Consider the following 16,216-nt stretch of genomic DNA (forward strand, 5'->3'; position numbering starts at 1 on the left):
TTTACGGGGGAATCACTAGCATTTTTTGCGTGCTATAATTTAACTATGCCACGACACTAGATGCCTGGCTTCCTTCACAGTCGGTACCGCTTGTACCTGGTACTCTCCATCTAGTGGCATATGGATAGGCCACGGGATTCTATGGCTACTTCCAGATTGTATCCTTCTGTTCTTCGGGCACGGGTTGGGGGCACGAAAATGTCGACCTTTGTGCTCTCAGGGGGGTCACCCAGCAACACTTATGGGTCCTAGAAACCCCCCCCCCCATCCCCATGGGCATCCACCGTTCAGGTCAGTTACATTATCCAGAATGCTGTGATTACAATCCAGCAAGCAGAGTATTCCACTGACTATGGATTCTTGTTCACCACTCTTCCTTATCTAGGTGAGGGTGTTATGCTAGCACTCTGCAGTGACCACTACAAGGGGCCTTTCCTTCGCATGGAAAGTCTTCACGCTAGATGATCGTAATCGCTGTAGTGGGGCAGCCCCTTCAGGTAGGGGTTCTACCCTACCACTGCTTCAGCCGTTGCTCTTGTTCAGCGCCCTTTTAATTTTATGCTGGTGGAGCATGCGGTAGCTCCTACTGCACAAAGGGTGTTTGCGTCACCATTATATGCTAGGTTTCCTACTGCACAGCTTTTTTGTCAGGTGACGGATTCGTCTGACACTGGAATCGGTAACCTCTACGGTGTGGCCTCCTCCTCTGCTGGAGTATGGCGTTAGCATTACTCTTGTTGCTTCCCTTGGGTGGCCTCATCTTCAGGCGGAGTATTGCTCTACAGAATCTATGGGTAATGCATCAGTCTCAGAGGCAATGGACTTTAGCTCTGGCCTCTTTCTGGTTTACACCACCTATGAGTGCCTGTTGCTCTGGCAACTGTTGTCCTGTCGTCAGCTCAGGTGTGGCAATGGAGTGATTGCCGTTGCTGATCAGCACCTACCTTCGAGTGCGTTCTACTGGGTAGCTTAGTCCCTGTGGTACTCGTCAACCACTAGGTTGCCGTTATAAGCGGGACTTGGATTTTTAATGGTTGATGCCGTGACACCATCGGTGCTACCTCTCTTCTGATATGAATAATGTCTACGTCACCTCAAGCCAACGGTGGTCATTCTTTCACTACTCATTCCAGTGGTGGACTGAGAGTCTTCCACGACGGCTAGAGCGTGTGTCTGTCACGCCCTTTCACCGCTGGTAAGGGTTTCGTCCCTAGGAGGGAACACTTTTCCTTCCCTGTCCCTCCTCGAGTTGGATAACTGTTCGCCTTCTCCTCTGTCTAGCTGACCAGTAGCCATGGGTCGTACGACTCTGGAAGCCCATCTCCATTTTTTTCCACGCCCCAGGGTTCCTCTGGTACGGTGGAGGTGTTGGACGTATTCGTACTCCACCCGGCAAGAGTATTTCTCTCATCTTTGTTCCACTCATCCGCCCTTCCAGGCAGGGTTGCCACATGGTGAATTTAGGGTTACGGACGGGGCTTCCCATCACCGATGATGCTCTCATTGGCTTTACCTTTACCTTTCTCCGAGGTATTGGTTCTTTGGCCTGCAGTGGGACACTCCTGGCTCAGGCGCATTTTTCTCGGTGGTTTTTCAAGCAGCTTCTCTCGCTAGAAATCTCACCACAAGCCCCTACAGCTTTAAGGGCACTGGTCTACCAATATGCCACTTCCTAGGGAGCGTTCTCTTGGCCAGAGGAGGATCCGGCGGACCTGGATTTTAGTTCTACTCTCACAGTTGCGGCCAGGAGCCAGCGTTTTGGTGGCATTTTTCGGAGTTAATACGCCTTCTTGTTCGTACTTTATTTATTTTTTTCTTCTTTTAGCAGGGACATAAGGCAGTGCTCCGCCCAGTATCCTTTTTCTTTGCAGGAGGTAGTCACCCTTCCACATCCTCAGACATGGATTTCTCTTCTTTCTCCCTCGCATTCTACAGACCGAACTCTCTTTCAGCCATGTGATTTGGCCTCCGAGGTTTGCTTGTCCGTGACTAGCGCTTCCGCTGTACGGACTTTTACCAATTTTTTTCCTGGAGGTCCTTGGCAAAGCTGACGGCCTCCAAAGGCTGTTTTCTAGGTATATCCGTTTAACAGCTGCTCGGGCGTTCCGCTACCGGGGTAAGGCATCGCTCGCTGAGTCTTAGCCCACCCTACCAGCGGCCTGCGTTTCTCGGGTTCATCTCCGTCATGCAGCAGCTTTCCAGTTGTAGAAGGCGGAGTCTTGGTCTTCCGGGCACTCGTTCACCAAGTTTTGCCGGGTGTCTTTCTACGGGCGGCTGCTGCTCCAGGCAGCAAGGTCTTGCAGGCAGCAGTGGGTTACGCGTCCTCGAGGTTGTTTTTTCTCCATGGGCAAGTGGTTTGTTCCCCTCCCCGTTGACTGTTTTAGGACGTCCCACGGTCCTCTGTCCCCCAATGATACAAGCGAGAAAACGAGATTTTTGTGAAACTCGCCTGTAAAATCTCTTTCTCGCTTAGTTCATTGAGGGACACAGCTCCCACCCAGTAATTTCTGTTTGCCGTAAATGCTGGCGTTGAGGAGCCGGTATGGCCCTCAATTCGGCTTCGATCCGACTGGCATTGGTCAGTTTTTGGTTGTTTACCGTATGTTTTTTTTTTTTTTCCTCTCCTATTGCTTGGGCACAAACTGATGTGCTCTCTCCAGGCTAGAGGGGGTATAGCCGGCAGGGGAGGAGTTATCACTTTTCAGCCTAGTGTCGCCTCCTAGTGGCAGCAAGCAGCTATACCCACGGTCCTGTGTCCCCCAATGAACTAAGCGAGAAAGAGATTTTACAGGTGAGTTTCACAAAAATCTCGTTTTTTCGGCATGACCAACTTGGGTCTGTGACTCAGTACCATTACAGCATTGCCAGATTTATAGTCTTTTTTTTTTTTTTTTTTTTTTTTTTTTTAATCTTGTGATACATATGACTTTGGTCACTTTTTATTGCATTATTTAAGAGGTGAAATGAACAAAATAACAGCAGTTTTGTCTTTTTTTTTTTTTTTTTTTTTCAGTGTTTACAGATGGGGAAAAATAAAGGGATCATTTTACTGTAGGGGTCGTTACAGACGCGATGACACCAATTATGTGTTGTTCTGCAGGACGTTAAAGGCCTCGGTCCACTGCAGGTCTGGAGGCCATTGGCAGACCCCCGTGCTGCCATGACAATCCCTCGGCACCCTGCGATTGCCTCACAGGGGGTCTGATGGGGTGAGATGGAGCTCTCTCCATTTAATCACATGGATGTCGCAGTCAGCATTGATAACTCCGTTCCTGGACGTTAGAACAGGGTAACACAGCTGGCACCTGCAGGAAATGAGCTGGGCACAGCTTCCAAGCCAGCGATAACTTCCTTACCACCCAGCCAGAAGGTCCTAAAGTGAGCTGGTGCTGGCACTGGTCTTCCCATACACACACAGCTCTTGCCCGGCCTTATGAGATTGTACAGGAAGGTTCTAGGAGACACAAAGGGCTTCTGGGAAATGTAGTTTTCCCAGTGGGAAGCAGCAGTTACCTGCTGTGAACAGGAGGATCGGCCTGCTGACACAAGTGTACCCCTTCAAGTTAATCTCTAGTGTAACATCAGAGGGCCGCATTGTGCTGGGTATTTCTATATGATTTGTGTGAACACTTTTTCTATTTCTTTTCTGTAGGCCTCCTAAGAAAATTATTCCCAGGACTAAACTCTGCAGAGGTCTGTACAATAGATATTGTGTTCTGGATGTGAAGGAGGTGTATGCGCCCAGAGAGGAGAAGCACCTCACTATTACAGCTCACCAGGAGGGAGAAGACACAGAACTCTGCATTCTTAAGGATGACTGGTAAAAAAAAATACATCCTCAAAGGGAATGTGCCATCAGAAAATGACCTGCTGTTTAACCTCTTCAGGACACAGGGCATACCGGTACGCCCTGATGTCCTGGTACTTAAGGACACAGCGCGTACTGGTACGTCCTGTGTATTTCCAATCACCGGCGGGTGGTGATCGGAACCTGGTGCCTGCTCAAATCGTTGAGCAGGCACCTTGGCTAAATGCAATTCAGACCTGCGGTTTGCAGCTTTACCTGCGGTTTGCGGCGGCGATCGGCGGTGCCATCGGGTCCCCATGCGGCTGTAGGGGGGACCCGATGGCATGGAAGGCAGCGAGATGCCTAAGGAAGGAATCGCGCTGCCTTCTGGTGACGAGCCTGTGAGATCCAGCCCCCTGGATCTCACAGGCCCAGAAGTTGTATGAGTAATACACACAGTATTACTCATACAGCCAATGCATTGTAAAGGATTAGAGTCCCAAAGTGGGACAAAAATAAAGTGAAAAAAAAAGTTGAAAAAAATTAAGTTTTCCCCCCAAAAAATTAAGTTTCAAGTAAAAATAAACAAACGTCATTTTCCCCAAATAAAGTTTAAAAAAATTGGTAAAAAATAGGGGGGGCGGGAAATGTATACATATTAGGTATCGACCGGCTCTATAAACATATCACATGACCTAACCCCTCAGATAAACACCATAAAAAATAAAAACTGTGCTAAATAAACCATTTTTCTCGCCCAGTTTCCTTGGGGGACACAGAAGACCTTGGGTATAGCTCATCTCCCTAGGAGGCGTGACACTAAGTGAAGACTGTTAAGCCCCTCCTCCACAGCTATACCCTCAGCCTGGAGAGAGAGACTGCCAGTTTTTTTGCTTAGTGTCCAAGGAGGCAAGACACTCCCTGCTCTGCAGGGCTGCTTTCTCCTTGTTTCAATTTTAGTTTTTTACTTTTTTATTTTATTTTTGTTCCAGATCATCAGGGATAACAGAGACGCACTAGACCTCTCTGTTCTCCCGGGGTTGAGCTGCGCCAGTGCCGGTCACCCGCACTGCTGCCTCCCCCACAGAAGGCAAGGTGGATCAGGGCAGCCTCGCTCCCCTACATCCCGCCAGCGCAAGGGTCGCCCGCACGCCAAGTCCCTCTCCCAGCGTCCTGCCACTACGGTGCCAGTAGCTGAAGGGGCGACCCTGCTGGAACGGACCGAGGGTGAAGACGACTATGGTGAGAGAGAGGCTTCTCCAGCCCTACGTCCCCCGTCCCCCCCCGGTCTCCTGCGTGCCTGACCCTATACTGGGCCTATGGACCCTTCTGCCCATGCTAGACCTAGGCTGGCTCCTGGGCTGTCGCAGGGCGACATTCTGCTCCCTCTCTCCTGGCCTCCAGGACATTGGCACCCTTCTCCCTACAAGAAGAATGCCTAGGGAGCTGCGGAGGTCCGCAACTAGCTGCCCCTGATGGAGGGGTTATGCAGGCGTCCACCCTCACAGACCCGGTCTCAGGGTCCCCCTCCCTCTTACCGGCCACTACTTCAGGGCCAGAGGGCCCGCGCCTTGCTGCCACTGACCCTCCCTACTCTCACGGACACCGTTCCAGGGGAAAGGAGGTTGTAGCTGCCGGCCATATGGAGCGCTGTTCTAGGCAGGTGCCCGCTCCAGGGGTGAAATGGCTGCCGGGTGCAGGGTCCTCACTTCCGGACAGCTGGGTGGGCACCGTGGCCTGCAAAATGAGCGCTTCAACAGCCCCGGCCGACCGTCGGAACAAAACTTGTGTTCCACTTCAAGGCCGCGATCCCGCTCTATCCGGGTCCCCGGCTCGCGGGGTGGGCACCCGCGGCCGGTATGTGCCGCTCCGTAGGCCCGGCTGGTACTTTAAGTACTGTGCGGCCCCGGTCATCCGGGCGCCGCTAAAAATTTAGGCCCCGGCTCTTACGGCCCGCGGGGTGGGCACCCGCGGCCGGTATGTGCCGCTCCGTAGGCCGGCCGGTACTTTAAATACTGTGCGGCCCCGGTCAGCCGGGCGCCGCTAAAAATTTAGGCCCCAGCTTCACGCTACTAGGCCGCAAATTCAGGCCTCTGTTGGAGGGGGCTGGAACTTCTCCAGGCGCGAATTCTTCCCGCCTGGAGGTTCCCCCGCCCCCAGAGGATCGCAGTGCCGCCCCCCAGGCCGGATCCCTGTTAACCCTTTGGGTACAGGCCGGCTTCCGATGAGCCTGTATGGGTGGATCTGTGCCCTGTAGGTGGCCCCCCCTTTTATTTTATTTTTTTCTGCCTCAGTGAGGCTGTTTTTATTATATATATGACTTGTGGGCTGCGCAGGACGCTGCAGCCTCATCTCAGAGTGCTGCCTGTATACATGCCCCCCTTCCATAGGCGGCATGGTGTCGCGCTCCCCGGCTGCGGCGCTGCCAGGGTCTTTTTTCCCCTTCTAGGTGGTTTTCTTGCCCTTTCCGCGCTACGGCGCTGGTCAAGTGCATGCCTTTTCTGTAGGCAACATTCGTCACCCTCTCCAGTTATGGTGCCTGCCATGTGCAGGACCCCCCTCCTGGGCGGGATACTGCACTCTCCCTAACTGCGGGTTGGCCTTGTGCATGATCCCCCTTTCATTGGCGGCCTACTGCAGTTTCTCCGGATACAATGCTGGCCATGTGCACGACCCCCTTCCATAGGTGGAACACGGCACTCTCACTGGGTTCGCTGCTGGCCATGTGCGTGCCCCCCTTCCATAGGTGGAACACGGCACTCTCACTGGATTCGCTGCCTGCCATAGGCATGACTCCCTTCTGTGGACGGCATTCGGCACTCTCACTGGATTCACTGTCAGCCATGTGCATGACCACCTTACATAGGCGGTATGATGTACTCTCATTGGATTCACTGCCGGCCTTGGGTATGCCTCCTTCCCGGGTGGCGGCATACATACACTCCCTCGGTCGGTGGTTGTTCTCTCGCCGGTACATTGTTGGCCATGTGCATGACCCCTATACATAGCGGGGTGCTTGCACTCTCTCTGGATCCGCGGCCGGCCATATGCATGACCCCTCTTCTGTGGGCGGTGTACGCACTCTCACTGGATTCGCTGCCGGCCATGGGCATGCCTCCTTCGGTGGCATACACACTTTCTCACCGACTGCTCGCATTCTCCCTGGATGCGATGCTGGACATGTGCATGACCCCCCCCCCCCCCCTTCCTTTTCTGGGCGGCATACTACACTCTCACCAGATACGTTGCTGGCCTTGAGCATGGCCTCTAACATGGGTGGAACGCTTGCGCTTCCATTGGATACGGTGCTGGCCTTGTGCGTGACCACCCCTCATTCCATGGGTGGAATTTTGCACGCTCACAAGATTCAAGGCTGTCCTTGTATGTGCTGTACTGGACTTGCACATGTTCCCCTTCATTGGCGGAGTAGTTACACTCTCACGAAATTTCGGGTTGGGTGAATTGTTGCACACTCACTTAATGCTAAGATAGCCCTGTGCATGCCCCCCTTTTTCACTAGGTGGACCTCCTGCGTTCCTGCTGGATACTGTGTGGCCATGTGCATGGCGCCTTTCTGGGCGAAGTATGGTATGCCCTACTTCTCTGACGTAGGTACGGCCTTGGGCATCACCCCCTTTTTGGGGCAGGCCTTTGCATTCTTGCCCACTGCAGTTTGCCAGGTACACTTCCCCCCTTTTTCGGGGCGGTCAGTTTGCGTTCCATCGCATACCATACTAGTCTTGTGCATAACTCCTTTCAGTTTGCACTCCCGTAGATACTGTGGCACTCTGTGGCTGGCCCTCTTCGCTGAGTGATATATTTTTGCAGTGAGCGGACGTTCTTGTGCGTTGTTTCCTTCTCGTCCCGTAGGTGGGTTGGCCTTCTCACTGCTTACGGGGCTACTCGTACGTATGCCTCCTTTCCTCCTGCGACATACTTTTTCTCTTGGGATACGATGATTGCCGCAAGCCTTGCACTATTCTCTAAGGAGATCATTCTGTCCATCTGTGTAAGCCTAAGGTGTTGTCCAATAAACAACAAATGAATACCTTATATTTAAGTAGACGGGCTCTACTGTTCGCTACTGCACAGAGCTGGGTGGTACTCATTCATTTCGTTGGCCCATTTGTCCTTCCGCGGCATTGTTTCCCTGTGCTAGTGGTCACATGGTCGAGAGCGCTGTCTGCAGCGCCCTTCGCATTTTATGTTGGCTCTGGCGGGACTACGGTCCCCTCGCCTAATACCATTTCCTCCTCTTCGGGTGCAGTGTGGTATGATTCTTTCCGGATTGGCGCCCTCGGTGCTTCAGTCTGATCTGCTACCAGGTTCGGGCCGCTATTCTTGGGAAGGTCACCCAACTTCTCTTGGGTGCTCGCTTATACAGGTCTGGGGGACCTCCACCTTGGGTTCTTCAGGGTATTCGCCTTCTGCGAGGCGGTGAACCGGGCGTCTCTGTGTAGCGGTGTTCTGCTTTTGAGCTGTCCTATGGCCTCTCTGTTGCCCACTCCCCCTTTCGGTTGGAGGGTGTTATACCGGCCTCTGTCTCGCCTGCCTTTTCTCGCCGGCTCTGTTTGGCTCCCACTCGGTACAGATCATTCCGATGTGGCGTCTGTTCCGGCCACGCTTCAGAGGCTGTTCCTTCACTGCCCTTCCCTCTGGGGAAAGCATGGTTGTTCATGTGGATGGTTCTGGTGTTCCTTTTGAGTCTCCCTTGTCCACACTGGCTGTACTAGCTGTGTGCCTAGTTACCGGGTCTACCGTTTTCTGTCCTCCCGCTGGGTGCAGATTGCGTTTTTTCCATTTTAGGCAATGTTTCTGCTTTGGATTCACCTTCTCGGTAACTTGGGAGGACTACCATTTGGTCAGGATTGTCTTTTAAATCTCCCACACCGGAACTGTAGTCCGTCTTCCTGTGGTGGCTACATTGGCTTCGGCTTTAGCCTGTCTTGTCCTGGCGGTTGCTGGGCGGACCCTTCGGTTCCTGTCCGTTTGTCCTTCTGCTTCCCCACTCTGGGGGGATACGGGACAACCTTGCTCGGGGGCCGACGGGACCAGTTCTACCGACTGTTCTACCCGTGTTACGGGTCTGCGCCTGATCATTGGGTTTTCACCCGCTTGCCCAGGCAACTCTAGTGGGCTCGCTAGTGTTCGCTTCTAGCCGAGTTTTTCGTCCAGGATCTGTGGTAGGACTTAGGGTTTTACCTGGGGTTCTGTGGGAAGCTGGGCGTTCCCCCACTCTGCCTTTCTCCATGGTTCTGTCTTTCTCCAGTCCGGCCTGGACCTGGGGCTGGGACTCTGTTGCTTGAAGTATCAAGTGTCATTCCTGTCCTTCCTCTTTCAGCGTTCCCAGGCCCTCTGGGCCTGTCAGGAACTTCTTCCATGGAGCGGCTCTTGGGTTCCTTTGTACTGTCCTCCGGTACCGTCCTGGGAACTACATACTAGGCTCTTGGCGCTCCAATTTTTCCTTGGAGCCGTTACAGAAGTTCCCTCTACTAACAGTTGGGTTTCTGTAGCCATCGTGTCTCTGATGGGTGCCTGAGTGGCGGCCCTTCTTGTTCCGAGCCTTCTGTCTTCCCCCAGGACAGGGCTGTTCTCCATTCCGTCTCTTCCTTCCTTCTGAAGATGGTGTTTGTCTTTCATTTCATTGAGGCAGTCGTCCTCCCCTTCCCACCCCAGGGAACGTTGGAGATCTCCGACTCTTGTCGACATTCGGTCTCTTGTGTTTCCAGGAGGTCCGTGCAAAGGGTTGACGGCCTCCAGGGTGGCTTTCCTCCGCTTTCTCAGAGTGGCTCTTGTTGTGGTTGCCGCACCAAGGGCAGGGTTCTGCTTTTGGTGTCACCATTCATTTGGCCAGAGTTGTCGGTTTTTTCCTGGGCCGGAGGCATTAGGCTTCGGCCATGCATTTGTGCAAGGCGGTCACTGGTCTTCCTTGCACACCTTACCGAGTTCTACAGGGTGCATACTCGGGCTTCGGCGTATGCTGTTTCGGGCCGCCTGGTCTGCAGGCGGCGGGTTTTTTGATGCCTTCGGGTGCTTCGCCTTGGTGCTGTGGTCCCTCCCCCTTTGGACTGCTTTTGAACGTCCCAAGGTCTTCTGTGTCCCCCAAGGAAACTGGGCGAGAAAACGAGATTTTTGTATAACTTACCAGTAAAATCTCTTTCTCGCTCTTTCCTTGGGGGACACAGCACCCACCCATTCTTTGTTCTTCTCTGACTGTTTCCGAGTTTGTTTACCCTTTGGGTAGTTGGCTTGTTGGTTCCAATTTTTGGACTTTGCCTTTTCTCACTACTTGGACACGCAACTGGCAGTCTCTCTCTCCAGGCTGAGGGTATAGCTGTGGAGGAGGGGCTTAACAGTCTTCACTTAGTGTCACGCCTCCTAGGGAGATGAGCTATACCCAAGGTCTTCTGTGTCCCCCAAGGAAAGAGCGAGAAAGAGATTTTACTGGTAAGTTATACAAAAATCTCGTTTTTTGTCACCTTACCTCACAAAAAGTACAACAGCTAGCAATCAAAAAGGTGTTTGCCCACCAAAATAGTACCAATCTAACCGTCACCTCATCCCGCAAAACATGAGCCCCTACCTAAGATAATAGCCCAAAAACTGAAAAAACTATGGCTCTCATAATATGGAGACACTAAAACATGATTTTTTTTTTTTTGTTTAAAAAATTATGATATTGTGTAAAACTTACATAAATAAATAAAAAAAAGTATACATATTAGGTATCGCCGCGTCCGTATCAACCGGCTCTATAAAAATATCACATGACCTAACCCCTCAGATGAACACCGTAAAATTTTTTAAATGAAACTGCTAAATAAACCATTTTTTGTCACCTTACATCACAAAAAGTGCAATAGCAAGCGATCAAAAAGTCACACGCTCCCCAAAATAGTGCCATTTAAAACCGTCATCTCATCCCGCAAAAATCATACCCTACCCAAGGTAATCGCCTAAAAACTGAAAAAATTATGGCTCTCAGACTATGGAAACACTAAAACATGATTATTTTTTTTGCTTCAAAAATGAAATCATTGTGTAAAACTTACATAAATAAAAAGTATAAATATTAGGTATCGCCGCATCCGTGACAACCTGGTCTATAAAAATATCACATTATCTAACCTGTCAGGTGAATGTTGTAAATAACAAAAAATAAAAACGGTGCCAAAACAGCTATTTCTTGTTACCTTGCCTCACAAAAAGTGTAATATAGAGCAACCAAAAATCATATGTACCCTAAAATAGTACCAACAATACTGCCACCCTATCCCGTAGTTTCTAAAATGGGGTCACTTTTTGCAGTTTCTACTCTAGGGGTGCATCAGGGGGGCTTCAAATGGGACATGTGTCAAAAAAACAGTCCAGCAAAATCTGCCTTCCAAAAACCGTATGGCATTCCTTTCCTTCTGCGCCCTGCCGTGTGCCCGTACAGCAGTTTACGACCACATATGGGGTGTTTCTGTAAACTACAGAATCAGGGCCATAAATATTGAGTTTTGTTTGGCTGTTAACCCTTGCTTTGTAACTGGAAAAAAATTATTATAATAGTAAATCTGCCAAAAAAGTGAAATTTTGAAATTGGATCTCTATTTTCCAATTATTCTTGTGGAACACCTAAAGGGTTAAGGACCTTTGTAAAATCAGTTTTGAGTACCTTGAGGGGTGTAGTTTATAGAATGGGGTCATTTTTGGGTGGTTTCTATTATGTAAGCCTCGCAAAGTGACACCAGACCTGAACTGGTCCCTAAAAATTGGGTTTTTGAAAATTTCAGAAAAATTTCAAGATTTGCTTCTTAACTTCTAAGCCTTGTAACATCCCCAAAAAATAAAATATAATTTCCAAAATGATCCAAACATGAAGTAGACATATGGGGAATGTAAAGTAATAACGATTTTTGGAGGTATTACTATGTATTATAGAAGTAGAGAAATTGAAACTTGGAAATTTTGCTATTTTAAAAAAAAAAATTGGTAAATTTGGTATTTTTTTTTATAAATAAAAATTATTATTTTTTTACTTCATTTTACCAGTGTCATAAAGTATAATATGTGACGAAAAAACAATCTCAGAATGGCCTGGATAAGTCAAAGCGTTTTAAAGTTATCAGCACTTAACCGCCTCCGGACCGCCTAACGCAGGATCGTGTTCCGGAGGCGGCTCACTCAGGCACAGTCACGCATATACGCGTCATCTCGCGAGAGGCGAGATTTCCTGTGAACGCGCGCACACAGGCGCGCACGTTCACAGGAACTGCAGGTAATCGAGTGGATCTACAGCCTGCCAGTGAATGATCGCCGCTGGCAGGCTGCAGATCCAGATATTTTTTTTTTTTTTTAACCCCTTAAAGGTATATTAGACGCTGTTTTGATAACAGCGTCTAATATACCTGCTACCTGGTCCTCTGGTGGTACCTTTTGCTTGGATCGACCACCAGAGGACACGGGTAGCACCAAACACCACTACACTACACACCCCCCCCCCCCCCCCCCCCCTGTCACTTATTAATCCCTGATCACCCCATATAGACTCCCTGATCACCCCCCTGTCATTGATCACCCCCCTGTTAGGCTCCATTCAGACGTCCGTATGTGTTTTGCGGATCCGCAAAACACATACGGACGTCTGAATGGAGCCTGACAGGGGGGTGATCACCCCATATAGACTCCCTGATCACCCCCTGTCATTGATCAACCCCCTATAAGGCTCCATTCAGACGTCAGTATGTCTTTTGCGGATCCACAAAACACGGACACCGGCAATGTGCTTTCCACATTTTGCGGATCTGCCCATTGCCAGAACTATATAGAAAATGCCTTTTCTTGTCCGCAATTGTTGACAAGAATAGGACATGTTCTATAGGCTCTACAAAAAACGCAGTGTTCGCCCGAGCAGGCCTGATCTTGTGCGCACACTTGCGTTTAGTCCGCCCCACCGCAGTGACAGAATTTTTTTTTTTTCTGATCACTGCAAAAACACCGTAAAATCGCTGTGGCGCTATAAAAAGATCACTTTTGAGGGGCATGACGAGTTCATAGAAGATTTTTTTATTTTTTTTTTGTCACAAAAAATAAATTCTCGCATGAACTCTCCATACCGCTCACGGAATCCAAATGCGTAAAATTTTTTGAGACCTTTATATTCCAGACTTCTTCTCACGCTTTAGGGCCCCTAAAATGCCAGGGCAGTATAAATACCCCACAAGTGACCCCATTTCGGAAAGAAGACACCCCAAGGTATTCGCTGAGGGGCATATTGAGTCCATGAAAGATTGAACTTTTTGTCCAAGTTAGCGGAAAGGTAGACTTTGTGAGAAAAAAAAAATATATATCAATTTCCGCTAACTTGTGCAAAAAAAAAAACTTCTTTGAACTCGCCATGCCCCTCACGGAATACCTTGGGGTGTCTTCTTTCCAAAATGGGGTCACATGTGGGGTATTTATACTGCCCTGGCATTTTAGGGGCCCTAAAGCGTGAAGTCTGGAATCCAAATGTCTAAAAAAGGAATTTGGGCCCCTTTGCGCACCTAGGCTGCAAAAAAGTGTCACACATGTGGTATCGCCGTACTCAGGAGAAGTAGGGCAATGCGTTTTGGGGTGTCTTTTTACATATACCCATGCTGGGTGAGAGAAATATCTCTGTCAAATGACAACTTTGTATAAAAAAATGGGAAAAGTTTGTCTTTTAGAGAGATATTTCTCTCACCCAGCATGGGTATATGTAAAAAGACACCCCAAAACACATTCCTCAACTTCTCCTGAGTACGGCGATACCACATGTGTGACACTTTTGCAGCCTAGGTGGGCAAAGGGGCCCAAATTTAAAAGAGCACCTTTAGGATTTCACAGGACATTTTTTACACATTTGAATTTCAAACTACTTCTCACACATTAGGGCCCCTAAAATGCCAGGGCAGTATAACTACCCCACAAGTGACCCCATTTTGGAAAGAAGACACCCCAAGGTATTTCGTGATGGGCATAGTGAGTTCATGGAAGTTTTTATTTTTTGTCACAAGTTAGTGGAATATGAGACTTTGTATGAAAAAAAAAATCATCATTTTCCGCTAACTTGTGACAAAAAATAAAAAGTTCTATGAACTCACTATGCCCATCAGCGAATACCTTAGGGTGTCTACTTTCCGAAATGGGGTCATTTGTGGGGTTTTTCTACTGTCTGGACATTGTAGAACCTCAGGAAAAATGACAGGTGCTCAGAAAGTCAGAGCTGCTTCAAAAAGCGGAAATTCACAGTTTTGTACCATAGTTTGTAAACGCTATAACTTTTACCCAAAGCAATAAATATACACTTATTGCATTTTTTTTTTTTATCAAAGACATGTAGAACAATAAATTTAGAAAAAAAATTATATAGAAATGTAGTTTTAAAAAAAAAAAATTACAACTGAAAGTGAAAAATGTCTTTTTTTTTTTTTTTGCAAAAAATTGTGTAAATTTCGATTAATAACAAAAAAATTTCAGCAGCAATGTAATACCACCAAATAAAAGCTCTATTAGTGAGAAGAAAAGGAGGTAAAATTCATTTGGGTGGTAAGTTGCATGACCGAGCAATAAACCGTGAAAGTAGTGTAGGTCAGAAGTGTAAAAAGTGGCCTGGTCATTAAGGGGGTTTAAGCTAGGGGGGCTGAGGCGGTTAAAGTGACACTGGTCAGATTTGCAAAAAATGGCCTGTTCCTTAAGGTGAAATAAGGCTGTGTCCTGTAGGGGTTAAATAACTTTTTTATTTTTAACATATTTATAAGCATTTTTTATTTCCTTTTTTAATTTTCTAAGTCAATATCTACTGTATATTTAAACAATTAAAAATTGCCTGTTCACAGAAAGAAAGGGAAAGTGAGGTGTATAAAACAGTATTTATTGATATACACAAAAAACAGGGGAAACGGGAGTGGAAACTTAATAAAACATTCCCCATGTGGAGTGATGCAACACTTGAGCGCTCAGAGGACTTAAACAAATAGGTCATGAGCAGCAGGGGTTGGCTGGAGATGGATATAAGCAAAAACCTATACCACCTGCTATCGCCCACGGGGGGATGTGTTGGTGCTCAACTAGTGAGAAATGCCCCCCACTTCGTTCAGATGGGTGTGATACTATAGGCACACCACTTGACATGTACTGAGCTCGGGGTAACAACACCAGTGATGCACATATATATAACACTGCAGCCAACTTCACTCCCCCCGTGTATATATATATACACGTACCACACACAAGTATATTGTCACTGTGGGGCACTGTACATGCAGACCATACTCGGGATGCTCCCTAACCACCTGCCTGGTATATAATATTGGACGCAGATGGAGGGAAACACCCCAGGTCTAAGGGACTCACAAGCTAAATAGCTAATCAGGCAGGTAGCTAAGCTTCATCGGAAGCGGCAATTGCCAAGGTGTAACAGCTCTAAATCTATCATCAGTAAGTGACTCTGCTCACAGAAATTTGCATCAACTTTTACTAATTGGTAAAAACATTTCACATTCACATAGATCATTCACATAAAAAACCCTTATAAGGCAGAAATAGACAAAAATTAACATCAATTTTATATACTGTCCCTTTAAATGCAGAGCTCACACAAAAATAATAAAGTATATAAAATAGCAGCTTCCTTATAGTTTGTTCGTTCTGGGTGTGTGATTAGTAATGTTACTTAGTATATTGTTGTACTGGCTTTCTTATACACTCTTCTGTTAATATGCTTGCAGCACGCTCTGTTGGATAATTTAGATTGTGTCCATACTGTGGGACTAATTGTTGTTTGCGGTTAGATAAAAATGCATACACGTATTCTCAGTTGATCCCAGGTTTGGTTGGTCCGCAACTTGTTTCACAGTTAGACACTATCGTGTGTTACTCACGGTTACGGCTGGTATGTACGCTCCCTCTATGGCTTGCCTCCTGTACTGCCAGTTTGGCTATGCCGCTTCTCAGAGCGTGTTTCCTGGCGCATGCGCAGTTTGCCCGCTGGGATGCCAACCTTGTACTCGTGTCTTTATTCGCCAAAGTATATCTTTGTTCACACTGCCCGTTCCTCAGCTGCTAAGCAGACGCGTTTCTGAACCATATAGTTCCTTCCTCAGTGGTATAAAAAATTAATTATTTTTTAAATCACTGAGGAAGGAACTGAATGGTTCTGAAACGCGTCTGGTGAGCAGCTGAGGAACGGGCAGTGTGAACAAAGATATACTTTGGCAAATAAAGACACAAGTACGAGGTTGGCTTCCCAGTGGGAAAACTGCGCATGCGCCAGGAAACACGCTCTGAGAAGCGGCATAGCCAAACTGGCAGTACAGGAGGCAAGCCATAGAGGTAGCGTACATACCAGCCGTAACCGGCTAACGGTGAAACAAGTTGCGGACCAATCAAATCTGGGATCAACTGAGCATACGTTTATGCATT

At 48.2% G+C, this 16,216-nt stretch overlaps 1 protein-coding gene across 1 annotated transcript in view; it reads left to right on the plus strand.

Moving 5' to 3' along the window:
* DNA2 (DNA replication helicase/nuclease 2) overlaps window positions 1–16,216 on the plus strand; it is a 111,302-nt gene that overhangs the window by 11,555 nt on the left and 83,531 nt on the right. Inside the window, exon 2 of the mRNA XM_040435634.1 lies at window positions 3,653–3,820. Coding sequence (XP_040291568.1) covers window positions 3,653–3,820 — 168 coding nt within the window. The remainder of the gene's footprint in view (window positions 1–3,652; window positions 3,821–16,216) is intronic.

The sequence above is a fragment of the Bufo bufo genome, chromosome 6 (genome assembly GCF_905171765.1).
Source record: "Bufo bufo chromosome 6, aBufBuf1.1, whole genome shotgun sequence".
Taxonomy (NCBI): Eukaryota; Metazoa; Chordata; class Amphibia; order Anura; family Bufonidae; genus Bufo; species Bufo bufo.